This window comes from Drosophila pseudoobscura, chromosome 3, assembly GCF_009870125.1.
Source record: "Drosophila pseudoobscura strain MV-25-SWS-2005 chromosome 3, UCI_Dpse_MV25, whole genome shotgun sequence".
NCBI classification, from domain to species: domain Eukaryota; kingdom Metazoa; phylum Arthropoda; class Insecta; order Diptera; family Drosophilidae; genus Drosophila; species Drosophila pseudoobscura.
The window spans coordinates 12672499-12700226 of NC_046680.1; the positions used below are offsets into that span (position 1 = coordinate 12672499).

At 48.1% G+C, this 27728-nt stretch overlaps 4 protein-coding genes across 4 annotated transcripts; 2 read left to right on the forward strand and 2 right to left on the reverse strand.

Moving 5' to 3' along the window:
• Positions 1 to 746: 746 nt before the first annotated feature.
• Positions 747 to 16826, forward strand: LOC4804462 (uncharacterized). Its single transcript, XM_004444156.3, has 8 exons — positions 747 to 1659; positions 6424 to 6506; positions 10748 to 10833; positions 10912 to 11175; positions 13783 to 14299; positions 14483 to 14734; positions 14813 to 14969; positions 15039 to 16826. Exons 2-8 carry the CDS (start codon positions 6452 to 6454, stop codon positions 15151 to 15153), a joined length of 1446 nt encoding a protein of 481 aa, XP_004444213.3. The 5' UTR covers positions 747 to 1659; positions 6424 to 6451; the 3' UTR covers positions 15154 to 16826.
• A 24-nt stretch (positions 16827 to 16850) lies between these two features.
• On the reverse strand, positions 16851 to 19745 carry LOC4804463 (sodium/potassium-transporting ATPase subunit alpha). The gene is made up of 6 exons (XM_001360985.4): positions 19538 to 19745; positions 17890 to 19476; positions 17744 to 17835; positions 17515 to 17689; positions 17218 to 17450; positions 16851 to 17164 (listed from the first exon to the last, which is right to left on the reverse strand). The coding sequence occupies exons 1-6, from the start codon at positions 19718 to 19720 to the stop codon at positions 17041 to 17043; spliced, it is 2394 nt and encodes a 797-aa protein (XP_001361022.4). The 5' UTR covers positions 19721 to 19745; the 3' UTR covers positions 16851 to 17040.
• Positions 19717 to 20663, reverse strand: LOC26533547 (sodium/potassium-transporting ATPase subunit alpha). The gene is made up of 2 exons (XM_015184487.2): positions 20410 to 20663; positions 19717 to 20338 (listed from the first exon to the last, which is right to left on the reverse strand). The coding sequence occupies exons 1-2, from the start codon at positions 20590 to 20592 to the stop codon at positions 19772 to 19774; spliced, it is 750 nt and encodes a 249-aa protein (XP_015039973.2). The 5' UTR covers positions 20593 to 20663; the 3' UTR covers positions 19717 to 19771.
• A 1475-nt stretch (positions 20664 to 22138) lies between these two features.
• LOC4804464 (5-oxoprolinase) lies at positions 22139 to 27135 on the forward strand. Its single transcript, XM_001360986.4, has 6 exons — positions 22139 to 22858; positions 22912 to 23224; positions 23755 to 24517; positions 24576 to 25585; positions 25647 to 26847; positions 26904 to 27135. Exons 1-6 carry the CDS (start codon positions 22402 to 22404, stop codon positions 27054 to 27056), a joined length of 3897 nt encoding a protein of 1298 aa, XP_001361023.3. The 5' UTR covers positions 22139 to 22401; the 3' UTR covers positions 27057 to 27135.
• Positions 27136 to 27728: the final 593 nt, after the last annotated feature.

Below are 27728 nucleotides of genomic sequence, written 5' to 3' on the forward strand. Positions count from 1 at the left end.
TTGCATCCAAAATAAACAAGCGTGCATTTTTTGGGGGGCCAGAACACGCTTCCTCCTATGGCCATCCCCCGCTTTCCAATCCCTTCATTTCCTTTTTGCGGTTCGAGAATGTTGCCGAAAACTTGAATATAAATTTGCATTGGCTTTGGTTAAAGACAGCATCTGAATACAATGCAAGTCGCATCGCCCCCCTTTCCGGATGCAGAACGATTATGGGGAATAGGATTCTTCAAAGGGTTCTTCCTTAACACAATGCCATCAGTCGAAACAATGCCACGCCAGACAATAGAATTGTCCCTGTGTTGTCCCTGATTGATCATTAATTTTTATTGATAGTTGGCTGCGATTATCTCGTATAAGAAGAGTCCCTTCCGTCTGCGGCAACCATCGCATCAGAGAATCAAATTTCAGCTGCAAGTTTCTTAGACCAGAATAATGACTGCTGAATGCATTTCAAGCATAAGACAGGATAGCCGAAGCTCTGCTGCTAATCGCAGCCTCACAACCCTTGCTCTGACTAAAGTAATTACTGGAGTAAGAATTTTCAATTATAACGGAAATGCTGATGAAAATGTTTAACATCGGCTTGCACTTCCCATTCATAGGGCGCCACTGTTCCCAGTATCGGATACTCAGATCCGATGGAGAGACGGGGCGAATGCGGAGGATTGCGCAGAATCAGCATCCACAGTTGTCCGTGTCGTTTGGGTGTCCTCTGTGCCGAGTTTTTGGGTTCGCATCAGTTGCTCGCTGGGGGCTCTACGGAACGGTTCTCACACTCGGAAATGCGGTTCACTTTCGAGTCTTTGTTCTAGCACAGAGTAGTGCCACGACCACGACCACATCCATAGCCATAGCCATAGCCACCTACCTTCAGGTGTTTGGCGCCAAGCTGCCCATTTCGTTTTGTGGCATAGAGACAAATTGTTTATCTTGTGTCAAGTGCTGGGGTAGACACTGCCACATCCGCCACCAACCCGACGAACCCATCCCCTTGCCAGTCCCGCCCAGGAGCCAGCCAGTCATTCAGTGAAAGTTTGTGTCGCCATCTCTGGTGGCTGTTGTGGGAGCCTCTGTCTGTGGAGTACTTAACAAAAACAGTAAACCTGCCGGATCGTTGTGTTGGCATCGCTGCTTCTGGAGCCACTGCCACTGCTCCACGCGTGCGGTTTGGGGAGTCGAAATCGGATGACATTATCTCTGTGTGGGCTGCGGGCCGCAGGACATTTGTGGTGGTACCCCGTGGGTATGGTGATGCTGCCTCTGTCTTTTAGTCTGCCTCTGCCTCTGGAGAATTGTTTTTGTTTGCGAGAACAAAATTAAAAGCGAAACGAGTCTTCGCACCTTAGGCATGCATCTTTAATCAGCACCGATGAATTTCCGTGCCACCCCGTGTCGCCGCACCGTGCCCGTGGATCCGTGCGAAATGGTTACGGCGTATGAATAAGAAATGAAATAAGCGCTCCCAGGCATTTGTCATTCGACAAAGTGAAAATTGAAGTGACTGTGAAAATTAAGACAAATGCGTGCTCCTCCTCCTCCTTCGGATTACTCTGTCCATTAAACAAAACTCGAATAACAGAAGGTCGCCTAGCCCGCAGGCGAATCCACGAAGCTCCAATCCAAATCTCAATTCAAGCTAAATTTGGACTTAACTAGGTAAATATTGAATTTCTGGTGAAGGCCCAGATCCGTTCCAGACACAGAAAGAGACACGTTCGACGGCGAATGAAATGGGGATTCTCTTTCACACCTGTTACGACTTAATTACGGCTCAGGCTCAGGCTCAGCAGAAGTAACTAAATTATTCACCCGGAATGTGCGAGTGGGAGTATTTACCAAGGCAGGTGGCACAAGTGCGAGTACGAGTATGTAGCCAGCAGGCAAAATATGTCCAAACAGTCGGACCAACTGGCTAATTCCCCCGTGGCCATGGATGGTGGTCATCAAAACGAGAATGAATGAATGTAATTGCTTTTGATTTATCTTACTCTCATCGCCAGCAGGGAGAGAGAGAGAGAGAGACCGGAAATAGAGTGAAAAGCCATTTATTCGGTGATTTCCGCCAAGACCTGACCAAATAAAACTTATTTAGATAAATTATTGCCCAGATGATTATTGATGAAGACTAATTTGTTAAGTCGGTCCGGTGCGATGGTTGGGGAAGGGATCCCAAGTGGAAACCATTCTTACAAACCAAAGGCCAACCATTAAGTTGAACCTCGGCCACAGCTCTGTTGAACCACTAAAACCTTTTGCTGCCCTGTCTCCCCAACAAAGGAGTGAGGAATTTTAAATCATAAATTTATTTATGAAGGAATGCCTGCGAAAAAGACCTTTTGGCATTGCCTTTTTGTGGCTGTGTTTGCTTCCCCAACTTATTTGGGAGTAAAGGAAAAAGTTTTACTTGTTGTGGGTGAATTATATGTTCGAACATACATACACTTATATACCTACATATATGTATATGGTTTCTCTATGCAGGACACGTTAGAAACGTGGTTTTTGTTTGTTGGAAAATTGTCCAGTCAGTCCAGTCGGTTAGACCACATCGCAGAGGGAATGAGGATATTTCTCAAAGGCTAACGAGCTATCCAGAAACCAAACTGAAATCCCATCCCCCAGTCCATTTGGAAAGTCCCACCTGTGGACTAGTCACCTCCTTCTCTATATTTTCATTCACATTCACCTCGTGCATGCATTCATTGTGTTTGGGGGGAGAAAACATTGATTAAACATAAATACATCCCCGAACAACCTTTGACTTCTAGACCCTTTCATTTCGCAAAGCTAACACTATTTATTCCGCCTGCTCATTGTATATAATATAATAGTTCTTTGAAGCCATCTAATTTCTCTTGCTGCTGAAATCTATTATCTATGAAATGCATTTCAAGTGCTGCATCACAGTCATGTAATCAACTTTAGGCAAAAGTTTAGCTCTGGCATCTAGTAAACCTGCTTTTCGTCAAGGAAACATTCCGCCAGTTGATTAAATATAATAAAAAAGTTACTCGAGGCTCTTCTAATTCTGCTTTCCTATCTTTCTCCCTCTCTCGCTCTGTCCCGCTCTTTCAATTATAAATATATTTTTTATAAACTCGATGGGAAAGTTTTCTCCATTATTTTTTCAAATTAATTGGCCAACGTTTGTGAAACAATTTCCGGTCAGGAATTTCACTTGGATTTAGGAGGCAAACACCAGGAGGTGGGTGTGTCGATGGAGCATATTGGCTATTGCTTCTTCTACGCCTGATTCTGCCTCTGTTGCTGTGCAAGAGCAGAACCATTTTGAATATTTCAATTTCGTATTTTCATATTGACCAACTGGTCAAATAAATTCACAGCAAATAAACAGACCATGAGGAGCAAAAAGCATACATATCTAGGCATCGTTGGAGGGGCACAGATTTTTCGATAAAAGAATTCGATTGCTATAATGCCACAGCCACACCTACTGCCCCTGCTTCTGCCCCTGCCCCAGCCTCTTAGCCACTCCGCTCCAAATGTGGTGGCCGAAATTTATGGATTTTGAAATGTTGACACAATGCCCAAAATAATTTAAATGTTGTGCGAATCTGCTGAAATATGTTATACATTCATTTACATGCAGATCTGAGGGCGGGGGTGCGTGAGCTGGATGCTGGGTGAGCCCTTCAGCTTTTAGATGGATTTGACACGTAGCTGGGAAAATGCAGATTCAAAATTCAAGTGGGCCCATTTCACAGACTGCGCTGCTCATTCCAGCATCTCATCTCGGCTGGATGAGAGCGGAGGAGTGCAGGAGAGTGCAGAATATAGAGTTTCCGTTCGCACATGCTGGTCTGGTCCGTTCGAAACATACATACATACATATGTACATATGTATATCTATATATGTAGTTAGTATGTGTGCATCTGTATCGGTGGGGCTTCTGCTGTAGCATTTGCATTTCCATTCGAGTTTTTTTCGTTTGTATTTCTGATGTTGTTGCCGTCGACTGTGACTGCAATATTCGCCTGAATAAATTATCCAGGTGAGCGTGGCTCTGCATACCAAAAGACAGAGAGAACATGTGCCTTACAGGGCTTTAAATCAAACGCTGCTTGCCATAAATAGATTATTGCATGCATTACTCGTACAACATATTATACAGCGTTAGGCTACAGCTACAATATGAAGCAGACAATCGGGAAGAACACCCCACTAGATAATGCCATTAATTTGGATTACAATTTGTTGTCTCATGAAGTGATGCTACCCAATCACGGCCATCGCCCGAGCCCCCATCATCGTACTAAAATTTCTTTATCCCTTTATAATGTCTGTCCCCAGTTTTCAAAATGTCCCCGGGATTATTTACCCCCCTCTTCATGGCCGTGCTTTTACCCGTCGCTGTTGCTTTTGCTGTTGCTGTCGCTTTCACCCGCCTCGGTCGTCGGCTTCTTCATGTTCATGTCTTCTTTATCTAAATCATCCAACTGTGTAAATATTTGCCTCGCTTCCTGCATTCCATCCTCGTTATCCTTAAATCGTGCGTGCGAAGCTGTATATAAATACAAAGGCATCGCCCGAGCGGTACGAAGGCTGAGGTACACCGTAACAGAGAGGGCACTATGCGAGATGAGCGAGTGCAAGGATGCGAAGACGTCGCGACAGACGGGAGTGGAAGGTCTGGAATGAATAAAGCAAACAAACCAAGCGACCGACCGCGCCGCACCCAGTGAGCGGACCGACCTACTCTACTCTACAGTGGGTTAAATTTTGCATAAGAAAGACAAGGCGGTCACGACTAACACTGCACAGTGGGTCTGAGTATACATTTTTTTATTTTAATTTAATATTCTTGAAATTGAATTGTTTTGTTTTTAGTTTTCTCCTAGGTGCTAGAAGGCTTTCGGGATGCGTATTTAGGGATAAAATTGTTTTTTTTTAACAATTTAATTGCTATTTTTACACCTACAAAGTTTGTTCCCATTGTGATAAAGCTGGATCCTGGGAAGAGGTATATGTATGTCCATATGTACCTCAGGCGAAAGACAAACCTGAATGTGGGCCGACAACACCTATCAGTCCCACAGTGCGTAATTCCAACGGTAAACAATAATCGCAGCATTAATCTGAAACTGCGCACAAATCCGTCAAACTCAGTGATGGTTGGGTGGTGGGGGTGCAGGAGAGGGTGAAAAAGAAGCAACCAAAGCAAAAGCAAACGTAAACGCAAAAACAAACATTGGCGCACATTTGGAGGTGCTTGATCTGTCATTAATTTTAAGAACTTTTGCCCCTTTCCGGCAGTAAGGCTCACCCGCGTACCCCACACCAGCACTTTTTCCAGCCTTCATCAATTTTTCAGGTAGTTCCTCCTTGGCTTAACAGCCCGTGGGGTGGGGGGAAAATTGGGCGTTGTCGAACAAATATTTCAAATCATCGTAAAAGGTAATTAGGCAGCATGACTGAGGATTTTATGGAACTGAAAATTTTAATTCATGTTTTTTAGATTAACAATTTAGATTCTCGATTGCAACAGGAGGAGCAGATACAGATTTAGATTGCGAATTTATGGTCTATGGTTGATGGTCTCTGGGACTTAATGGGGCATGGTGGCCAATTATCCCAGAGCACAAAGCATCGGGGTCACCACTTACGCTTCGACTATCAAACAAGTTGTTATGCTTCTATGGCTGTTGGGGTGGGGTGTGGGCGTGTGTGTGTGAGTGTGAGTGATATGGGGCAGGATGAGTTTATTTTGAGTTTGAATAGAGTTTCTCTTTCATGTCGCCTAGAATTTGGCCGCAATATTTGCTGTCAACTGGTATGAAAACCGATACTTCGCAATCGAAATGGGGCAGATGTTAGGTTGGCAGAAGATGGCTTGCCAGAGCCACACAGAGAAATCCAATCTGCCCTGAATACACAAAGCTCTAGGATCACCGACGGCAGCAATCAATATTCATATAGATTCGGGCAAGCTCCACTCCACTCACTCCACGGGGTTAGAAAAGCGAAACTTTCGATTGTCTGCTGGGATATGCATGAAAATTTTGAGCAACTTTTGCTCCGGCTTATTTCATTAGGGAACTTATCCACAGATTTGAAACAAAATTCTTTTATCCGCCTCCGTGCGGCCCCCTCACTTTGGTAAGTATTTACAGTGTTGGAGGGTTTTTGTCAGCTGCATTATGATAAAAATTTTACAAAGTTTTCCTTAAGCTTTTTACACGAGCTTACCGCAAGATTTTGGCTGGGATGATGGGACAAGAAAAGGGGCGGATGGGCGGCCTGAGAAGCCGAGAGGCTAAAAGGTAGAGACACGGGCATGGGCATGGGGGGCCTGAGCCGGTTGGGATGGCTTAGCTGAAAACTTGAAAGGACGAATCCCTTTTGGCCTCAAACTATTATTACATGCTCATATAGATTATTCACATTCTTTCACTTTGCAGTCGTCTACCGCAACAAAAGCAACAAAAGATGGAGGCTAAAGCTGGTTTAAGCTCACAGGAGGAAAGGGCCTTGAAAGGTTCAGGTATGTGGCTTATATCATTGCTGAGAATTTCCAAGAAGTTGGCGACGGTTGTCGACATTAACTGAGGCACACATAATAGATTCGTTCTTACAGTGCGGTACAGAATTTTGAGACCGTTGAAAAATTTCGTAATCCACTATAGAATTGGGGTGAAGCATACTATTAAAATTCGAATAGGTCAGCTATTAACTATTGTTCGCTGTGATTTCTTTGGGGATCACCCATTTCTAGCGCCCTTACGTCACCTTTTATATCGTGGTACGAGGTTCCAGTCATATCGAATACCGTACAGGGTACAAGGGAACGTCAAGTAAGCAGAGGAGAAGCCAGCCCCGTTATGTTGATTCTCCCCTGTCCTGTCCCCTTACCATGTGCTTTGAGGGCATTTAGAAAAACCCCAACTCCCCTCTATCTGTCTCGCTTTCTCTCCTGGCTGCTCCATTTGTGCGGTGGGGTGTGCTGCGGGTAGGGGGAAATGGGGGCTTCTTTTTTCTATTCCACCTTTTCGACTTTCGACTTGTTTACGCAAAAGTTAAGGAAGGACATAAAAGCGAGCGGGCATCCTGGCATCCATCGTAAAAACTGTCGTCACACTGGCTGATACCGATAGCGAAAAGCACACATAGTCGTAGGGCTAGAGGAGCCCACTGGGGTGGGATAAATGTAATCATAAACACACAGAAGTCGATTACGTCATGTGCGAAAACAACAAAACAAAACTATGTATTGTAGTGTGTCCCTTTTTGCCTTTCATTTGAACTCAAAATTCAATTCAACTCAAGTCGGATCAGTGCCCGAAGAAGCTTAACTTTAAAGGGAATCCGAATGGAGGGGAGGCGATGGAATGGATCCACAGAGAGGCGCGTCGGAATACATATAGCAGTGGTATCCATCAAAGGAACAGCGCACCCTCGCCCTTAAATCTAATCCACGCAATACTGGAAATTTAAACAGAGAGAAAAAGAAATAACATTGGATTACAGATTGTCGTCAACACAGAATACTCCAGTATTCGTACAGCGGTGGAATGGAGAAGGAAGGGAACTGTGCATAAAAAGGGGATACAATAAACGAGACGTGGAAGATGGAGCGCCCCATTTGACATTTAAGCTTCTGGGCAGAGGATTCTTTTCTTGTTTCGCTTTTTATGATTATTTTTACTTTTGTTTCGGCTAACGAGACGCATTCCGGGTGTAATCCGGCCCTGGGGAAATGTTAAACCAAACAGAGTGAGAAGACATCATCGTTGTCCTGTCGAAAATCGCTTAAATGGACTATCAATTTCGGTTCTGGCCGAAAGCCGAGAAATGGCCAAAGACATTAACACGGACCAAATGTTGATTAAACTGGCATGCCCTCTGGGGGCATGTCGAAGGGAAACTTTGAAATTGAATAATTTGTCGGTTGTATTCCAATACAATCTTCATTCCCCTCGTGACCTTAGCCGGACAGGTGCCCAGCCTAGAAGTTCAAGTCGTAAAAGGATTGTAAATCATGCCGACCGACAACGTCATCGCTCTGAAGAGGGTTCCTGCTCTTTCCAGCCCCTGGGATAGGGTCAGAGGGGTGGTGTCGGCACAAGTGCCTGCGCCGCCCAAGGCAGCGACAAAGCAACAGTCGAAGGGGAAGACAGTCAGAGACGGACATTTGCCGGCGTAGGCAGGCGCTCCGGACAGAGCTTTTCCGCTGTTCCGGATGAGCAAATGACCTGGAAAAGCCAAACGAAGGCAGCATACAAAAGGAATGTAGAAAATATGGCAAACAGAAGGAAAGGCAAACCAAACAGAAAGTAGCAGGAGCACACTGGGAAAAAAAACAGGACACCCAGCATCGTGTTTATGATCTAAAGTCCAGTCCTAGCATATATAATCGTCTTATAAATTTCTCCAAAATCCACAGAAAACGAGCTAATTTCACATTCATTTAAAAAAAGATAAAGTTTTAGCTACCACCATTTCTACAGGCAATATCTATCTCTGCCCCAAATACGAACAGGATCACCAAACAAATAAAATATAACCTGAAATGGGACTAGCACTCGTGCGAGCATCTGCCAAGCCATAGTCGTTATTCGTGGTTTATTTTTTCGCAGTGCAGCAGCAACAACAAAAGGTGGCAACAAAAACTGCCACCGGAAACAATTGCAATGACAGAGCAAATGTTTAGCATCTGCCCCAGGGGGTGGTGGATTGGCAGGAAGTACTAGTAGCAGTTCCTAAGGTCTGTTGTGGCTGTGGCAAGTTGATATTTAAATCTGATTTACACCATCAGGTGCCTGACTGAGTGGGGGCACTCCCCTCGGTGTCTGACTCGTTGCCAGGCGCGAAGGCACCTTCATCCACCGGCATCCCTCGCTGCAATCTGATAAGTGCAGGAATGGTGGTTGGAGGGGGGAGGGGCCCCAGGTGGACCTGAAATGCATACCTAATTACGTTAATGGCCGTCCGGGCCATAAATTAGTGGAGATTAGGCTGTGCCAGCAGCCAAAATCGTGTTCGTGCCATGGGATCCCATGCGATCCCTGTAATGTCGAACCAAAAGTGGAAAATGGAAATTGGGATATTGGGAAATTGGGAAATGGAGAAACTGTAAGGGCATCGGAAGTTTTCCTCGATGCGGGCGGATGAAATAATTATGGCCATGGCCGTAAGCGAAATGTAATTATTATTATTGTTATTGGTTTGGCTGTTTCTCCTGGCAGGACGTGAATCGACGGGTAAGGACACCACAGGACAGGTAAATCAATACATTTCCATACTCGTTGGCTAAGAGAGAACCATTTAAAACGCTTTTGCGGCTGGCCAGCTGCAGTCATTATGCAATTATCACTCCCCCTCCACCGCCACCCCCACTTCCACCGCCCCCGGCCCCGCTACGGACAGCTTCGGTCCCAGCCGACGTTGTTTGATTAAAGCAAACAATACATAAGCCTATATAAAATTCGAAATGAAGTGTAAAGTTATTCGAACTGGCTTAAATTGATGGTGAAATGCTTTTAATTGCGGATGCCGAGTAGCATAGAGGACGTTTTCTCGACTTTTCCAGATGTACATTAAATTGCTAAATGAAATGGAAATTAATCTAATTCCCGACCGAACAGGCAACAGGAGCCGAACACGGGAAACCTTTTATGAAGGATAACTCGGCGGAATGTAATTAATCAAGCGGAAAGAACGGCAGCAGGGATCCCATGGGGGGGAGGGGGGCGGCCTTCGTATTTATGTGGTTCCCGTAAATATTGTGATACTGTTCGCTACCTCTTCTCCAGCTGTTGCTGCTGCTGATGCTGCTGCTGCAGTCTTGAGCCATCAACACAGATATGCACTTGCACCACTTGCCCCCCTGCCACTGCCCCAAAAATAGTCGCACGTCCTGCCTTGCCTGGCCCTGGCTGGTTGGTGCCCCATCAAAGTGCACTCTGCTGACAACTGCCAGCTACTTATGCATGTTCCTGCCACTGACAAGGCAGTCAGCAGTCCTGCGACAACAGAGGTGGGGTCTATAAGGGGATACAAAATCTCTCACAGGGTCGACAAGAGGGGGCTGGGGCATAGATGGGGCATGAATGGGGCAGGAGACATGCAAATGTTGCATTTCATGCACAAGGCAACGACAAAAGGTGTTAAGAAAGCCATTTCGCCTGCTAATGAGTGCCGACGATGTCTCTGTCTCTACGTGTGTGTGTGTGTTTTTTTGCCTCTCTATCACTCTTGCTCTAACCCTGTGTCTGTGGGCGTGTCTGTGTACCCGTGAGTCCTTGCCGCCTGCCAAGACTTGCGCCTGAGCTGAAGAGCAAACAAAAATGTTTTCATGTTTGGGCTTGTCAACAGATTTACCCCGCCCCCCATGCCATTCCACGCCCCCTGTTTTGTGGGTGTGAAGAAGCATTTTGCTTAATTAGTTACAAACAGCTGAAACGGAGAGACAAACGTACAATGACCAGAAGCCTGGGACGATATGGTGGCCCATTCCCTTTCCCTTTGGAAAGTATCCATCTCTGGTCGGGTTAACGCTGTCTTAACGGCTTCGACAAATGTTTGCAAATGTCTCAGCGATGTCTCTGGTGTGGGCAGGCAGGCGGCCCCTGTCAAGCAGTGGAAGGGATTATCCGATGAACTTTTTATGTCCCCAGCATACTTATAAGGGAGGAATGTTTAGGGTGGGGACATTGTGATAGTTTTACCTAAGTTTTCCGCCATGAGAGTTAATTGCATTTCCTTGTATCCTACTCCGTCGCACAGAGAAACTCAAAATGCTGGACATCACCCGCGATAAGCCCGTGAAGGTGGCCGTCAAAGTGGCCGTGCCCGTGAGGGATCACCCCAAGGTGAGTGAGAGCCAATAGATGGGAGAAGGAAGGAGAAGTCTGATTACTGACGCCAGGAACATTTCGTTTATTTTCTAGTTTAATTTCGTTGGCAAACTGCTGGGACCCAAGGGCAATTCGATGAAGCGCCTCCAGGAGGACACCATGTGCAAGATGGCCGTGCTGGGCCGCGGGTCGATGCGCGACCGGCGGAAGGAGGAGGACCTGCGCGCCAGCGGCGACAATCGGTATGCCCATCTCTTCGAGGACCTGCACGTGGAGATATCGACGTTCGCCGCCCCAGCCGAGGCCCATGCCCGCATCGCCTATGCCCTGGCGGAAGTGCGTCGGTTTCTGGTTCCGGTGAGTAGTGGACCCTGACCCTTTTATTTCGGAGGGACTCAGGGGCTTTGCTTTCCTTTGGTTCCCTTTGTTTGTCTGTAATACCCATTAATGATTAAAGTTTCCCCAGTACCCGGGGCAGGCAAATGAACATCTTAAAGTTTTGTCGAGCACGGAACTTAATGTTATGGCAAAGGCGCTTTCCGAGGCAGTAGCAGGATGCACGGAGGAGCACGATTGCTCCAAGGTTGCTCTAGTTATCGACGACAGCTTCCGTGTTGTCGTGTCCTCCTGCCATACAGCGAGAATTCGCCGTTTCTCTCTCTCTGTCCTTGTCTATCTACCGCTATCTCTCCTCCTCTCACTGACTAAATTGCATTGCGCTGTAATTACATTTCCCACACCAGCCCCACCCCCTCAGCCCCAGCAAGTGCTTGGCGGCTGCCTGGACCACTACCATTCGCCTGCCTCACGGCACGCGCTGCACAAACTTGCCTGGCATCTTCCTCCGTCCATTGTGTGGCTCTCGACACGCCATCGCCATCGCGCACTCCCTTAGTGTGTGTGTGTGTGTGTGTGTGGGGGAGGGTTCTCTCTCACGCTCTCTCTCCTTCTCTCTGGCACCAGATCCACTTGAGACACAAATGTTAACCGTTTACTATCTATATCCAGCAGGCCACGTTCTGGGCATTATCCTCACTCGCCTGGCGAGCGCATACTATATTTATATCTTCTTTAAGATGCAAGATGCAAGTGGTAGGTGGACATGAAGCAATTTAAAATGGGTTCCAGGACATCTATACAAGGAGCTTGCAATTTATCAGAGAATTTCAAATGAGCAGTATAGAGTACAACTGGTTGTACGAGTTATCTTTAATCTTTAATCGAATTATAATTAAACTCTTCTCTTATCTGGCTTATTTTATAGTGGGAATGAGTAGTAATCGAATAGTCTTACACACCGGCACCAAATCTTTGCACTCAGAGAAAAAATAGGATCGTCACCATGTTAGAAGTTAGATAGAACTAATCTAAATAGAAAAAACTCATTCAAGTAAATATATACATATATATTTAATTTGTTGGAAATTTATTGAATCTAAATCCGACCGAATTCCAACCGATTGAGTTGGATTCGCAATAAGTCTGTGGATTCACCGAATACGGGAGTCTTTCCACTGACATTAATTCGTTTTAACATAAACCAGTTCTGCTGCCAGTGATAGCACTGTCCAATAAATTTCTACTGCTAACTCAATCGGGGATGTCAAAGATTGCCAAACCAACACTGTTCTAATTAGGTCTGTGTAGTAATTTCATATGCAATACAAAATATTAATGTCTGGGTGCTTTGATACATAACATTCACTTGTAATGCTCATAATGTGTGAAAATCGCTTCTTGCTTGGGGAAAGATGAGGGGTTATTAGATTAAATAACACCTGACAGGCCAACAAATATGAAGTATCCTAAAGACAACTGTCGAATGGGATAGATGAGGTCTTCACAGGGTACTGTACCCTGAAAGTAAGCTGCCGTTGTTTATAATTGTGTGTGTGCTCTCTAATCTCCAGCTTTGATCTGTATTCTCCCTCAAAATTCAATTCTCACCTCGCACATGCCTAAGCTGCGGCATTGCTTTGAGCCAGGGCTTAACCATCTTGCCACCATCTGTAAGGGGCTTGGGGGAGGGGGGCTGTGGTTGAGGGTAATCTAATATATTGACATCCTGGCCAACCTTTGACTGGCAGCTGTCGGCACCATAAAAAACTGTCTCCTGCTGCTGGTCTCTCGCATCTCCCCCCTGAGTTATTCCGATCTGATTACACACGACGAAAATTTGCATAGAAATTATTTGATATCTCAAAAAAGAGGGAGAAACAAAGCCGAAGAGAAACTGTTTCAATTTAGATAAATTGCTGGGGTTTCACCGAGCTGCGTGTGTGTGTGAGTGTGTGTGTGTGTCAGAGGTAGGACAGGATTGTGGAGTGTCTAACCAAATCTCATCTGCGACATATTTAAGCCTCGCTCACCTGGCTGGAAATTGTTTATGGCGTCTGCAATCGCGATTTATGTGTGCCGCGGAGGGAGGGAGGGAGAGTCCCATAAAATGTTGCCATGCGTGTCACTTCTTTGGGGATTGAAAAAGGGGGGGAGAGGGTGGAGTAGAGTGGTGAGAGTATGTTGCATCCGATTCAGTGCTAAATCTAGAGATACTCATAAGCAAGTCAACTGGTTAATGGAATGTGTATCCATCCACTCGACTCGCCTCGACTCGACTGCCAACCGGCGGGTGTGTATCCCAGAGGTGACCTGCAGTGCCAGGCCCGCCCATTTAATTGCATTAAGCACTCCCAGATATGTGCGTCTGCCTCGACGCGCACGCATCCTGCGGGCAGGAGAGGCATTGCCTGGAGGCGGGGGTCGCCTGTGCCTGGTTCGCTCTTGGAAAACTTTTAATTGACATCCAATAAAATTCGCATTTATTACGAGAGACAGTGGGAGAATCTCAAAGAGATTGAGAGAGAGAATGAGAAAAGCGAGAATTAAATTTAATTGCTCCGCAGAGGTGTGCTCCATGGCTAATCCCAGTGCCACTCCCATTTGATATACTTCTGTGTCCCGCAGGACTACCACGATGATATCCGCCAGGAGCAGATGTGGGAGATGCAGGCGCTCACGTCCACGCCGGGTCTGGCCACGCACCTGGACGACTCCCAGAGCCCCACCACCAGCACCAGCACGGGCACGGGCACGGGTACGGGCACGAATCCCAATCCGAGTGTCGTCAACACCTGCCGTGGTCTTGCCGGTGGCCTGGCGGACATGGACACATCGAACGATGACAAATCGGACAATGACATCAGTGGCATGGACTGCCTCTCACCGGACAAGCTAGACTGTTCCCCTGCCTGCGGCAGCATCAGCATCACCACCACCACCGAGCATGCCCACAGCCATGCCCATGCCCATCCCCACCAGCACCACCATCATCACCATCATCACGGACATCCCCACGCCCACGCCCAGCCGTCACACTTCCACCAGCTTCTGCAGCAGGCCCACGGCGGAGCCAGTGCAGCGGCAGCGGCAGCCTGCGGGGAGCATCTGTCCGGACAGGCCACTCCGGCAGCGGCAGCGGCACGTAAGTCCGGATTGGAGGAAGAATTGGTCTTGGTATTGGGATGAATAATGGGGAATTATTGTTTCCGATTGGGGAGCTTCCCTTGGTCTTGGTCCCCATCCCAGGACAATTTCTTTCCCATCCTCTCAGTAATCTTCAAGCTGTCACTCACGCCCACATTACCCCCCCTATCTGCACCCACAGTGCACACCACAGCCATGGCAGTGGCGCTGCAGCACCAGCTAACAGCAGCTGGAATCGGAGGACTTCTGAAGCCGGCGGCCGGGGTTGGTGCAACAATGGCCGGGCTGCCTACCACGCAGGCGAGTGCCGCGGCCCTGCAGCTGCCCAACTGCGCAGACGGAGAGGCAGCCACATCCACACTGACGCTGCTGGAGCCGCCTGGCTCAGCTCTCCTCCATCCCGCACTGCGCAACGTCAAGACCATCAACATAGGTGAGTGACCAGCTCCATTTGCAGCTTCCGTTCGCCCCCCGTTTCCCCAAAGGCTAATCCCGATTCGGCTCTTGGCAGGTGGCGGCCTGGGACGCAAGCGTCCGTTGTTGGGCGTTCCCCGTACTGGCATGAATCCCACCAAACGAACGGTGATGAGTCTGCTGGCCAGAGCCAAGAATTCGCAGGCATTGCACTCGGTTCGACAGCCTGTGGTGACAGCATCCAGCTATGCAGAGTGAGTGCACCCTTCCCCTTCCAGCCCCGCCCCCATCCCAGAGTTCCACATCGAATGACTCCCTTGCAGGCCCTTGCAGATGCTGGCCTCGCCCTTCATCATTCCGCACCACCAGGCCGTCGACCAGCACCAGCACCAGCCCCTCCTGGCGCTGTCCAAGGAGAGTCTCGCCCAAGGCGTCTAACCCAGTGACCTCCTCCAGCTGCGGCTGCCCACTGACCACGGTCCCAGTCCATCCCGACCGCCTTCGATGTGCCCCGCCTCCTTCTTTTAAAGAGACCTTGAGGATGGAACCCATTAATCTTTGCGTAGTTGATGCACACACCGCATTGAATGTATACCCGTACACGAATGCATACCCGTACTCGTACAGACGTACGACTATACCGATCTTTAGGGACTAACTGTGAACTTATACGAGAACGAGCTGTGTCGCGTCTACAGTGCACACTCGTGCCCGTGCCACACGATTTTATTTTTTACTGATAATAAACGGAGCGAATATTTTCAATGCGATGTTTTATTTCCACAGAAGAAAATGAAAGGAAAAAACCAAAAACAAAAATTCAAAAGAAATGTTAAATTTAATGGAATAAAGTTTAAAAACAAATTGAAACCTAAAATTAGTGTCAAATTAAAGAGAATTAAAGAGAGCAACTTCAATAGAAATAAAATGTAAACGCAATTACTTTAAACAAATTACTTTAACTAAATATACACACAAATACGAATGCGAATGCGAATACGAATGCGAATTCGAGTACCGAACACACAAGTACCATACAACAATACTTATATACAATACAAGCAAACACATACATATACATATACAGATATATACAACTATATAGTATGTGTGTGCGTGTGTACTTAAATCTACATAAACTAAGATTAAACCGAACAAAACTACTAAATTAATGAGATAATAATTTTAAAGAGTTTTAACAGCAAAATGTTTAACAAAGCAAAGACAAAGTCAAAGATACTCGTAAATGGTATTATATAAAGTAGACAGACCCCGATCAGAGAGATCCCACCGCCTTCAGCTTACTTTGCCTGATTGATTGATTGATTGATTGAATAGTCCTAGCCCCCACTCAGCCCAGAGCTTGTGCTAGATATGATAGATAGTTCGGTTTCAGTTCGAGAACGGAAAGTTTCGGCACATCGAAAGCAGCGATTACCTACAGAGTTATATTTTGTTCAGGTTACGAGTATACATACAGATAGGAAAGATAGGAAACCGACAGGATAGCGCTTTTGTCTGAGCCTAGCTAGATTTTTCCCATCCATCCCCACACTATATTTTATATCTAAATAATGAACTTATGTTCCACACTAAGGGAATTTGATCGGACTCGTTTCTACAATATGTTGCACTTTAAGAATTACGTACGTATATGTATGTCCCTTTCCCGGAACTCCACCAGCTAAAGATTTACACTTGGATGAGAAGCAAGGATAAGCACATACATAGTACATACTATACATAGCGATAACCGATATACATACCATACAAGCAAGCATTAATCGATAAATGTTCAAAAAAGTTTAATCAAAAGGAAACATAACGAAACGAAACGAAACGAATATTTACAAGCGTAAAATAAACGTAAAAATACAGTAAATTATTGATGTTGAATGAAAGCAAATCCGTGTAAGGTCCTACTCATATCCTATCCACATGCCATTACGTGTAGATGTCTATTATGCAACTTAAATTAAATAACTAAACAAAGTCTTAAATGGCACACAGGCGAACTCAATGTGAGAAAGTGCAGCCAATTCCACGACACCACCACCACCACACAGCTTCGAGCTATTCACAAATAAATTGCAATATTTTAAAAATACAAATCCAAGGAGTTTTACTTGAAGAACTGAACTGTTAAAGAATATCATTTATTCTAAATCAATCCGACTCTGAAGCTGCGATCATTTGACTACACATTTCCAGTTGTTTCCTTTTTTTTAACACAGACAACAGTAGAGGGAAGACGGGAAGGATGAAACATTAAGCGCATACTTCATATTTTGTTCGCATTTGCATTTATCCTAGATGCTGCTACGTTTAGTAAAAAGTCTCCAGCTCCAGCCAGCTTCCAGGGAATCGCCTGAGGAGGTATCGCCGGGCAGTTTCGAGGAAAGCTAGCAACGAGACCAGAGGCCATATGTACCACCAGAAGAAGACCAATCTGCAAAGAGAACCAATGAGGGGCAGCCGGAGGCAGGAGGAAGACGAACGCACTCTGTGCCCCCAACCAGACGGAGGCAGTGGGGAAAATCCACGTGAGGCACGAGCACGCAAATGCAAATCAAATAAACGATGGCCAGGTTCAGGCAAATGTTGGAAAATCCATGACTTAGCAGATTGGCACGTCCGGTCCTGGTCAACATTAGATTGGTGCACTGCATCGCAGCGAGGGTCATCAGGCAAATGGCGGATACTTGACAGTCCAAGCGCTGGCGAGACTTCGGACTCTGCAGGAAATATCGAAGATTGTTAAATATAATATGATTCACTTGTACTTGGCGTAAGCTTTACCCATTCCTGGCCATACGAATCAGTTATGTCTGTGACCGTTTCGTCATACCACTTAAAATTGAGGCCGACCAAAGTTCTGGGCAGGAAGCCGTTGCGGGCCATAAACAGGAAGTACATGATAAAGACAGCCGCAGCCTCGATGATACCCACCAGGATGCAGGATACAAAGAGCAAGCTAAGCGCGGGATATTCGTGTGCAAGGACAAGGCTGATGAGAACCAGTACTTACCGTCTATTCAGCAGGAAGTCGTCGAAGATCTTGGGCTTCTGCTTCATCAGCTTCTCCTCGGCCCTCTCGAAGAGCAGGGTCAGGCCAGGCAGCTGTGTAAAGGAGTCTGTTCAATCAGATAGCCCTTCCTCTCAGGGAATTCTCACCAAGTTCACGAATATAGATATGATAAACACTTGCATGACGAATATGCGTAGTGGGATCTTGACCAGGAAGAAGGACACGTGCACCAGGATCAGGGCCGTGTTTGTGGCCAGACAGTAGGCCAGTGCCTTCTTCGTGTTTTCGAACAGCAGGCGACTCACCTCGATGGCAGCCACTAGCTTAGAGAAGGGGCTGTCCGTCAGGAGGATGTCGGCGCCGAAGTGGCTCGTGGTCGAGCAGCCAGACTTGGCCACCCCCACATGGGCGCGTCGCAGGGCGGGCGTGTCGTGCACGGAGTATCCCATGACGGTGACCACGGCACCCAGCCGCTGGCAGGTCTCAACTATCATGTGGTTCTGCTCCACGTTAACCATTGCGAATACCAACTGGGGGTGGGCGAGTAGGAGCTGCTCCACCTTCCATCGCTGGTGGTGCATCTTGTGCTCCACGTACTCATCCATGCTGACGACAGCAGCACTGACTTGGTGGCGCTTCATCGACGAGTCAGGGATGTCGACGCCGTCACTTGTAGGTGGTGCAATTATGCCCACGCTCATGGCCAGGGCACGGGCGAAGGTGGCCTTGGCACGGGTAATGATCACCAGCTTGACGCCAGCGGAGCGACACTTGAACACGCTTTGTGCGATGTTCGCGTGGGGCGGATTGTGGGTGGCGATCAAGCCAAGGAACCTCAGTGAAAATATGTTCACGGACAGGAAATCCCTGTACCTGCCTGGAGTGCTGTCACGGCCCAAGTTTACTTGGCAAAAGCGGCGGCGCTCCACGTCAGAGAGGATCTCCTTGTAGGCGAAGGCGCGAACATGCCGTCCCGCCTCCATCAGCCTGGTGGACAGATTTCCAATGGTTTGCTTGAGCGGCTCGTCCAGCAGCAGCTCCTCGTCACTCACCGCGTAGGTCGAGCAGTGGCTGAGTACCACGTCAGCGTATCCCTTCATCAGGAGGATGTGGCGCGACCCGCCGTTCTCGAGCCGGATCTTGTGCACTGTCACGTGGACGTGGTCGATGCTGTTGTAGCTCAAGTTGGCCACCTTCTCGTGGTCGCAACGCAGCTGGTCCACGTTGGGAATTAAGGTGAGACCGAACTTGAGCAGAGCACTGTCATAGCTGCTCCCGTAGATGCTCTTCTTTTCCACGGGCACTCCTACCGAGCCCGGACAGAACACTGCATCGTTGCACAGCAGCGAGGATCGGATGAGCTCTATGAATCGCGGCCCCACCTCCTCTAGGTTTAGGTTCTGCACCCGCAGCAGATCCGCATCCACGAATATCTCCGACACACGCATCTGCTGCATGGTCATTGTGCCCCTCATGTCCGCGCAGATCACTGTGGACAGCCCCAAAGTGCTGACTGCCTCCAGGTTCCGCACGTAGTATTCCTTCTCCTTTAGAATCCTCTGCGTCCGCACCAGACCCAGGTACAGGAGGCTGGGCAAGAAGAGCGGGATCAGGGCAATCGCCAGGCACGTGTTCACTTGGGACGTGGTAATCATGGACTGTTTGTCCGCCGATAAGGTGAACAGCACCAAGAAGAACAGAAAAATACCCAACACGATCGCGTAGTAGGTTACCTATTAGTAGATAAGTGGAAAGGAACTTATCGGAAAGCCTTTCATATACCCAAAAACCCACCTGCTGAAGATGCTTTCCCACTCGGCTGGGCGGACGTCTCTCCATGCTGAGGCGTGCCATGACCCCGACCTCTGAGGCATCACCGCAGGCAATGGCCAGTCCCAGACCATAGCCCTGCGTTGCGTGGCTGCAGCCAAAACCCACGTTTCTGGAGTCCCACTTGGACAAAAGCTTGCCGGTCATTTCTCACTTATTTTATTTTCTAAATTCAATAATGTTGGATACAGAGAGCTGTCAAGCGACTGGGACTACTACGTCAGGGCGCCTGGGCACCCCTTCCCTCACCAGATGATTGATCTCCACGGGACGGGAGAGCCCCGTGAGGGCCACGTTGTTGACCTCCAGGCCGATGGAGCTAAAAAAGCGCAAATCAGCTGGCAGTCGCTGTCCGTAGGCTATCGGCAGGACGTCGCCCTGAACCACGTTCTCGGATAGGATGACCTGCTTCTCCCCGTCCCGAATTACAGTGCAGTACATGGGCATCAGATCCTCGAAAGCCTCTACCACCGCAGAATCGTCGTTCCGCTGCAGAAGAATCATCCCTGCCGATAGAAGCAAAATTAGGAGTATAAATATGCCCGCTATCAGGTACTCCGGGTCGACGTTCGTGGTTGGGTGACGCTCGACCTCGCCGTGGTGCAAGACGAAGCAGATCGACGCAATCAGCAGGATGATGATCGCCAAGCACCAGAAGCAGTTGTCCAAGAGTTTCCACAAAGGCGAATTCAGCTGGGCAGGCAAGCAAAATGTGTTCTTTCCGTTCCGGGCCAGGCGCTGCTCCGCCACTTCTTCGCTCAGGCCCTGTCAAGGATTACGGATGAGTTTAAGCTTCTCTCTCCCTGATACCCCGATACTGATGTCTTAGGGCTCACCAGAGAAGGATTCGTTTCCAGCCTAGAGCAGAGCTCCTCGAAGGGCCAGACATGCAGATGCCCAGAAAAGTACTCCAGCCACAGCTCGTTTTCGGTTTTCGTTTCTTCCTTCTTGAATTGTCCATTTCCTTCGCCCTCTCGATTCCACTTCCATTTCCAGTTCATCCTTTTCAGGCGTTCCATATTTACGGGAAATGCTAGGCAATTCGAAGCCGATTGTGTTTCTAGCGTGTAGAACAGGAACGGCCGTAAATAGCCGTTCGCACATAAAATCGACTGTCACCCGGACAGCCCCGGGACTTTGTACACATTAGGGGTCATAACGCGACGAAAAACAATCTGAAATGCACCTCTGGGAGCCTCTATTGATATGGGCCGACTTTGGGCAAACAATTGGGCCCACAGGCTCCGATGCCATCGAGTCGCGAAAGCAGGGGAATGCGCACTTTATGGCCTCGTTTAATAAGTCATCAAATTTCATTGCTGCGAAGTAAAACACAGATAAAACATGCATTTGCATATAAATATTTATGTGTTGCGGAGTCGTCAAGAAAGTGGGGTAGGTAGGTCTTGTCTGTGCGTGTCTTTACGACAAGTGCAAATTGGTTTCTTCAATGGAAATTTTTCAGTCTTGCTGTAATCCAACTTATTTGTGGTATAAAAGAGATTCAAAAACCGGATGAAGAACTATGTACATCTAGATCAAATATTGAGGAAAATGTTCGTATCCCAGGCTCTAATAAATGCAGAAACTAGTCAGTCTTTAATTTAAAGCTATTTCAACGATATTGTGCAATTGGTCTTCTTACATATGTATGTACATATGTACATGTATGTACATATGTAGACCAAAAATAGGTATCGCGATCGAGATATACATATGTATGTATGTACATACATACACACATACATACATATATACGAATAGAAGCATATGCATGAATATTTCAAAAACATTTCCATCCGAGAAAATATACATAATTATTAATTACAATTAGAACCGAATTTTAACATTATTGAAGGAAATAGGGTATACAAATGTACATGCTCCGGTTGATAAGCAACAAGTCTTCAAATACCAGGAATATTTTTTTTCTTGACATTTTTTTTAACCTTGTTTTAGACAAAATACAAAAGAATAGGAATACTTAAAAGTAGTTTATCGGGTAGAAAGTTTATTCATCAATGGGATAAAACTATATGGGCAGCGCTAAGAGTCTTAGTTAGCCAGAATTATTAAACGGAATATCAAAATTAGGCAATAGGAACGATTACTCTCTCATGTGTTTTTTTTTAATTTTTCGCTAAAACCTTTTTTCTTAGAAAAAATTCAATAAAAGCGATTAGTTAAAATTTGCATATCTTGTAGAAAATTGATCTATCAATGGGATAAAACTGTGTGTTCAGGTATGGAAGTCTTAGCTAGATGGTAATATTCCACAGAATATCAAAATCTAGGAATATGGTTTCGAATTCGTGACGGAGAACGATTAACCCATTGTAGGCCAAGCTATTTTAATATTCCACCGAAAATAATACAAATTAAATAATTTTAGCGCAGATATCGTGTTTTTTTTTAAATTAAGAAGAAGATTGGCACAGGTCTACAAGAAAAATGTACAATCAGTAATATTTTCCGCCATTTACCTCAAGTCGTTAGACCTTTTTAATAAAGGGGGGCTAAGTGGGCTAAGTTTGATTTCTTATCGGTACCGTTTATCTGCTGTTTTTTAAATCCCGCCGTGGTCGTATTGTACCCGTGTGCTTTTGAAAAGTACCTGTTGTTCGTCGCTGTTTGGTTGCTTGCGTATTTCGGTCGTGTGTGATTTCGTGATATATAATTAGCGCCAAGAGCCCCATACCATACCGCAATCCGAGCACAATCGAAACCGTTGGCAAGAGACTTAGTTGGACACCAAAACCAAAGTGCTCCATTTCTTCCATTTGAACAGACAAGCACACGCCACACGACCGCATTTATTATCAGTGCAAATGTCTGCTCCAACAAGTGGAAATAAGTATTGTTTCGCCATTGATCGTGGCGGCACCTTCACCGACGTACTATGCATTTGTCCGGGTGGCAAGGTGCGCACCATGAAGTTGCTGTCGGAGGACCCAGAGCGGTATAGCGACGCCCCCAGGGAGGGCATTCGTCGCATACTGAAGGAGGAGACGGGACAGGAGCTGGCTGCCTCTGGCCTGGTCGACACCTCCAAGATCGGGTGGGTGCGCATGGGCACCACGGTTGCCACGAATGCCCTGCTAGAGCGGAAGGGAGATCCCGTGGTGCTGGTGGTCAACAGTGGCTTCAGGGATCTGCTCTACATTGGCAACCAGGCAAGGCCGAAAATCTTCGACCTGAACATTCGCAAGCCGGCGAATCTCTACCAGTCCGTGGTCGAGGTTGATTGTCGCATTGTTCCCGAGCAAGCGGATCGCTGTGAACTGAGTAAGTGTCTCCACTCGGAATCCAATCGCACTCTATAATGCAGTCTCTTCTAGATCACAGCTGGAAGGTGCTCGAGGGTGTGGCCAGTACAAAGTACTTGGAGGTGCAACCCGTGGACGTGGAGGCGGTACGTGCCTCCCTCACAGCTGCCCGCGATAAAGGCGTGTCGTCTGTGGCCGTTGTGCTGGCCCACAGCTACGCCTGTCCGGTGCATGAGCTCCAGATCGGAGCGATCGCCCGCCAGCTGGGCTTCAGCCATGTGACACTCTCTCATCAGGCCATGCCCATGTGTCGGGTGGTGGCTAGAGGCTACACGGCCTGTGCAGAGGCCTATTTGACGCCTCATGTGGACCGCTACCTGGCGAGGTGAGTGCTTCTAATCTCTGTTTGTAAATTAAGTCGATGAGACGGCTTTTTCTTGGAGTCAAACAAACCAGTTGAGACCGAGGGCACCTCTATAAAGATAACCCAACACCCAGTCTAAAAACAAAACAAGCAAACAAATTTTGAAATGTAAACACACAAAAGCATATGATCTCAAAATCGACTGGAAAATACCCTCTACTGTAATGGCAACAGATGAACTATCATGATCGGTTTCATTGCTGCACAGAACATATTTGTTGGCTCTACCTTACCATACCCAATACCCACAATATAGATGATCATTCTGAAGTCCTTATCACATTTCCCAAATGTAGTCTTCTTTTACCAGTCACCCACAGAATATACCCTTGCGCCCAATAAATTTAAGGGTATCGAATGAACGGGCACACTTCTAGCGACGAGTGTAACAGTGGTGGCTAGAATAAAGCGCACGCCTTTTAGAGGTCTAACCTCTTTCCAGTTAATTCCCATTTATTCTTCATTCATTGACGATTAACCTACTTCCACAGCTTCAAATCTGGCTTCGACAACCAGCTGGCCGGCGTGGATGTGCTCTTCATGCAGTCTGATGGTGGCCTGACCAACATGGAGAACTTCCGAGGAGCCCGCGCCATCCTCTCTGGCCCCGCTGGCGGTGTGGTGGGCTATGCCCTGACAGGGTCGCGGGAAACGAAGCTGCCACTGATCGGGTTTGACATGGGAGGAACCTCAACGGATGTGTCCAGGTATGCCGGCAGCTACGAGCACGTGATCGAGAGCACCACGGCGGGTGTAACGATTCAAGCTCCACAGCTGGACATCAACACTGTGGCAGCGGGAGGAGGATCGCGGCTGTTCTTCCGCTCCGGAATCTTTGTTGTGGGTCCAGAGTCGGCGGGGTCGCATCCTGGGCCCGCCTGCTACAAGAAGGGAGGTCCCCTCACTGTTACGGATGCCAATCTGATTCTGGGACGCATCCTGCCACAATACTTTCCCAAGATCTTTGGGCCGAAGGAGAACGAGCCGCTGGACTATGAGATCTCGAAGAGCAAGTTTATCCAGCTGCAGGCGGATATCAACAGCCATTTAAAGGCCACTGGAGATGACAGACACTTGAGCATTGAGCAGGTGGCCCTGGGCTTCATTCGGGTGGCCAACGAGACCATGTGCAGGCCGATTCGTGCCTTGACGCAGTCGCGGGGCTTGGACACGGCCAACCATGTGCTCTCCTGCTTCGGAGGAGCCGGAGGACAACACGCCTGTGCCATTGCTCGCAATCTGGGCATTGCCAAGGTGATTCCTTTAATGGAGCATGAAAATTGAGGCTAATGATTCCTTTTGCAAATTCCAGGTTGTTGTCCACAAATACGCTGGAATCCTCTCGGCCTACGGCATGGCCCTGGCCGACGTTGTCCAGGAGTTGCAGGAACCCAGTGGTCTGGAGTTCAGCGATGCGAATGGCCAGCAGCTGAAGGACCGCCTGGATGCATTGTCCCAGCAATGCCACGCCAAGCTGGCGGAACAGGGATTCCGTCAGATCGAACTGGAGCCCTTCCTCCACTTGCGCTATGAAGGAACCGATGGCGCCTTGATGTGTGCCCCGACAGCTGGCAAGGATTCGGCGGCTCAGTCCCCTCTTTTGACGGCCTATGGAGACTTCCATGCCACATTTCTAAAGCGATATCGCACGGAGTTTGGCTTCGTGCTGCAGAACAGACGTATCATCGTTGATGACATCCGTATTCGGGGTCTGGGGAAAAATGAAACGCCACCCGAGTCCGAGATCAAGCGTAACTCAGAGACCACACCCCCTGCTGAAGGTAATTCGCGTATCCACTTCGATCAGGGCAGCTTCGATGCCCCCATTTACCTGACCAAAAACCTCTTGGGAGGCCACCAGATCGCCGGACCCGCAGTGCTGATCGATCAGCTGTCTACGATCATCGTGGAGCCAGAGTGCGGTGTCCAGGTGACGGCCTTCGGAGATCTCATAATGGATGTGAAGACCGGTGGCAAACACGGAATCAACGCGGAGTTAGACCCGGTCCACCTGAGTATCTTCAGCCACCGCTTCATGAGCATTGCCGAGCAGATGGGACGGGTGCTGCAGCGCACTTCCATCTCAACAAACATCAAGGAGCGCCTGGACTTCTCCTGTGCCCTCTTCGGGCCGGATGGGGGACTGGTCAGCAATGCACCCCATATTCCGGTTCACCTGGGCGCCATGCAGGAGACGGTACAGTACCAGCTGCGGGTGCGCGGCGATACTCTGAAGAATGGCGATGTTATTCTGGCAAACCATCCCTCTGCGGGCGGTTCGCATCTGCCCGACTTGACGGTCATCACCCCAGTTTTCTACGAGTATGAGTAGTCTTTGATCGCATCTGGGAAATCTCCTACTGAACGTGTCCTTCCTTTACAGGAGTGTATCGCGACCAGTTTTCTTCGTTGCCTCGCGGGGACACCATGCGGACATTGGTGGAATTACGCCCGGATCCATGCCGCCGCACTCCACATCCTTGGCCCAAGAAGGTGCCGCTTTCAAGTCCTTCCTGATTGTGGAGAATGGACTTTTCCAGGAGAAGGAGATCATCAAGCGCTTGACCACGCCCACAGCAGCCAAGGGAGCAGTGGGCACCCGAAACCTTAGCGACAATCTGTCTGATCTAAAGGCTCAAATCGCCGCCAATCACAAGGGCATCCAGCTCGTGTCGGAGCTAATCGACAGCTATGGCCTGGATGTGGTCCAGGCCTACATGTCGCACATCCAGAAGAATGCAGAGCTAGCAGTGCGCGACATGCTTCGTCAGATTGGGCAGGATTCGCTGGCTCGCACTGGATGCACGGTGCTGCAAGCCAAAGAGTTCATGGATGATGGCTCGCCTATAACTCTGAAGGTTACCATTGATCCGGAGAAGGGATCGGCCCTGTGTGACTTCACCGGGTCCGGAGTGGAGGTCTGGGGAAATTGCAATGCCCCACGAGCGATCACGCTCTCTGCTTTGATCTATTGCCTCCGCTGCATGGTGGGCCACGATGTGCCCCTGAATCAAGGTTGTCTGGCACCAATTCAGGTGATTATCCCGAAGAACTCCATACTGGATCCCTCGGAAGGGGCGGCCGTTGTTGGTGGAAATGTCCAGACCTCGCAGCGTATCGTGGACACCGTGCTGAAAGCCTTCCGCGTCTGTGGCGCCTCGCAGGGCTGCATGAACAACATCACCATTGGAGACGAAACTTGGGGCTACTATGAGACCGTAGCTGGCGGATCAGGTGCTGGTCCCGGCTGGCATGGCGCCGGCGGAGTCCATACGCACATGACGAACACGCGAATCACCGATCCAGAGATATTGGAACTACGATACCCCATGATATTGAAGCGTTTCTGCCTGCGCACTGATGGCTCCGGCGGGCGTGGCCAATTTAATGGCGGAGAGGGCGTGGAGCGAGACTTGCTCTTCCGTAAGCCCGTTACCTTGTCGGTCCTGACAGAGCGCCGCACCCTGCAACCCTATGGACTGGCGGGCGGTGAGCCCGCAAAGAGCGGAAGGAATTTAATCGTCAAGCGCGACGGCAGAGTGATTGCCCTGGCTGGAAAGACGTGTATCGATGTGGATGCTGGGGTGAGCTTGGAAATTTCGTTGGTTCTCAGCTCCATTTCTTATCCAATACCTTGCAGGACACATTTGCGATGAAGACTCCTGGCGGTGGTGGTTATGGACACATAAGTGATTCTACGAAAACCGTAGGAAACTCTGACCTAAAGAACGACAAAAGATTTGTTGAACGGGGCACTGTTTTCAACTACCTTCAGGCTCAAGAGTCTGCCTAAAGCCAAATCTAGTGCAATTATATGAATTTCTCTTTGTTTTTCTTTACAATATATAAATTAAAGGCTGCTTTTGAATGAACCGCCATTCCTTTCTATCGATAGCTAGAGAGTCAACTTATCGTACTAGTGCTTGCTAGCACGACAAAACATATTTTGGCTCTTTCGATAGTCGATAGATCTATCGATGGTTTTACTTAAATGTGACGGTTATACTTGAAGGTTGAATCACTAACCGTACAGTATGAAGATGTGCCACTTCATACACCAGAGCTAACATTCGGGGTTAAATCCCAGGGTCTTCTGCTCTAGCGTTCGGCTACCACCGCGTCATCATGAGCCAGCCAGCCCAGGTTTGTCATACTTGCTCATACTTGTGACCTTAGGGTCCGTCCACTGCCTTCCCTCTTCCTTTCCAGTCCGTTCGCTGTCGGTACATCCACCGGGAGTCGAAGTGAATTGCTTCGGGCTGTACTGTGGCAGCCACTGGCTGTCCTGCTGCGGGCCATAGCCATGATGCCGCAATCAAAAAGTAACGAAGTTATTTAAATTTTTGAATTCCTGAAGATGGATGGCCAAAAATAAAGACCCAACGGCAACGAGGGACGAAAATGCGATCGCGTCACCATCGCCAACCGACGCGTCGGAGACTAAAAATAAAGCATCGATCGACCA

What these genes read in the sequence shown, in the direction of transcription:
- LOC4804462 (XM_004444156.3), top strand. Translation starts at nt 6,452, where the DNA reads ATGGAGGCTAAAGCTGGTTTAAGCTCACAGGAGGAAAGGGCCTTGAAA. An exon ending in TGCGTCGGTTTCTGGTTCCG is followed by an intron (nt 11,176 to 13,782) that starts GTGAGTAGTGGA and finishes TGTGTCCCGCAG; the next exon opens with GACTACCACGATGATATCCG. An exon ending in CGTCAAGACCATCAACATAG is followed by an intron (nt 14,735 to 14,812) that starts GTGAGTGACCAG and finishes GGCTCTTGGCAG; the next exon opens with GTGGCGGCCTGGGACGCAAG.
- LOC4804463 (XM_001360985.4), bottom strand. Translation starts at nt 19,720, where the DNA reads ATGACCGGCAAGCTTTTGTCCAAGTGGGACTCCAGAAACGTGGGTTTT. An exon ending in GACTTCCTGCTGAATAGACG is followed by an intron (nt 17,690 to 17,743) that starts GTAAGTACTGGT and finishes TCCCGCGCTTAG; the next exon opens with CTTGCTCTTTGTATCCTGCA. An exon ending in CGTCTGGTTGGGGGCACAGA is followed by an intron (nt 17,165 to 17,217) that starts GTGCGTTCGTCT and finishes TTCTCTTTGCAG; the next exon opens with ATTGGTCTTCTTCTGGTGGT.
- LOC26533547 (XM_015184487.2), bottom strand. Translation starts at nt 20,592, where the DNA reads ATGGAACGCCTGAAAAGGATGAACTGGAAATGGAAGTGGAATCGAGAG. An exon ending in TGGAAACGAATCCTTCTCTG is followed by an intron (nt 20,339 to 20,409) that starts GTGAGCCCTAAG and finishes AATCCTTGACAG; the next exon opens with GGCCTGAGCGAAGAAGTGGC.
- LOC4804464 (XM_001360986.4), top strand. Translation starts at nt 22,402, where the DNA reads ATGTCTGCTCCAACAAGTGGAAATAAGTATTGTTTCGCCATTGATCGT. An exon ending in AGCGGATCGCTGTGAACTGA is followed by an intron (nt 22,859 to 22,911) that starts GTAAGTGTCTCC and finishes AGTCTCTTCTAG; the next exon opens with ATCACAGCTGGAAGGTGCTC. An exon ending in GCAATCTGGGCATTGCCAAG is followed by an intron (nt 24,518 to 24,575) that starts GTGATTCCTTTA and finishes TGCAAATTCCAG; the next exon opens with GTTGTTGTCCACAAATACGC.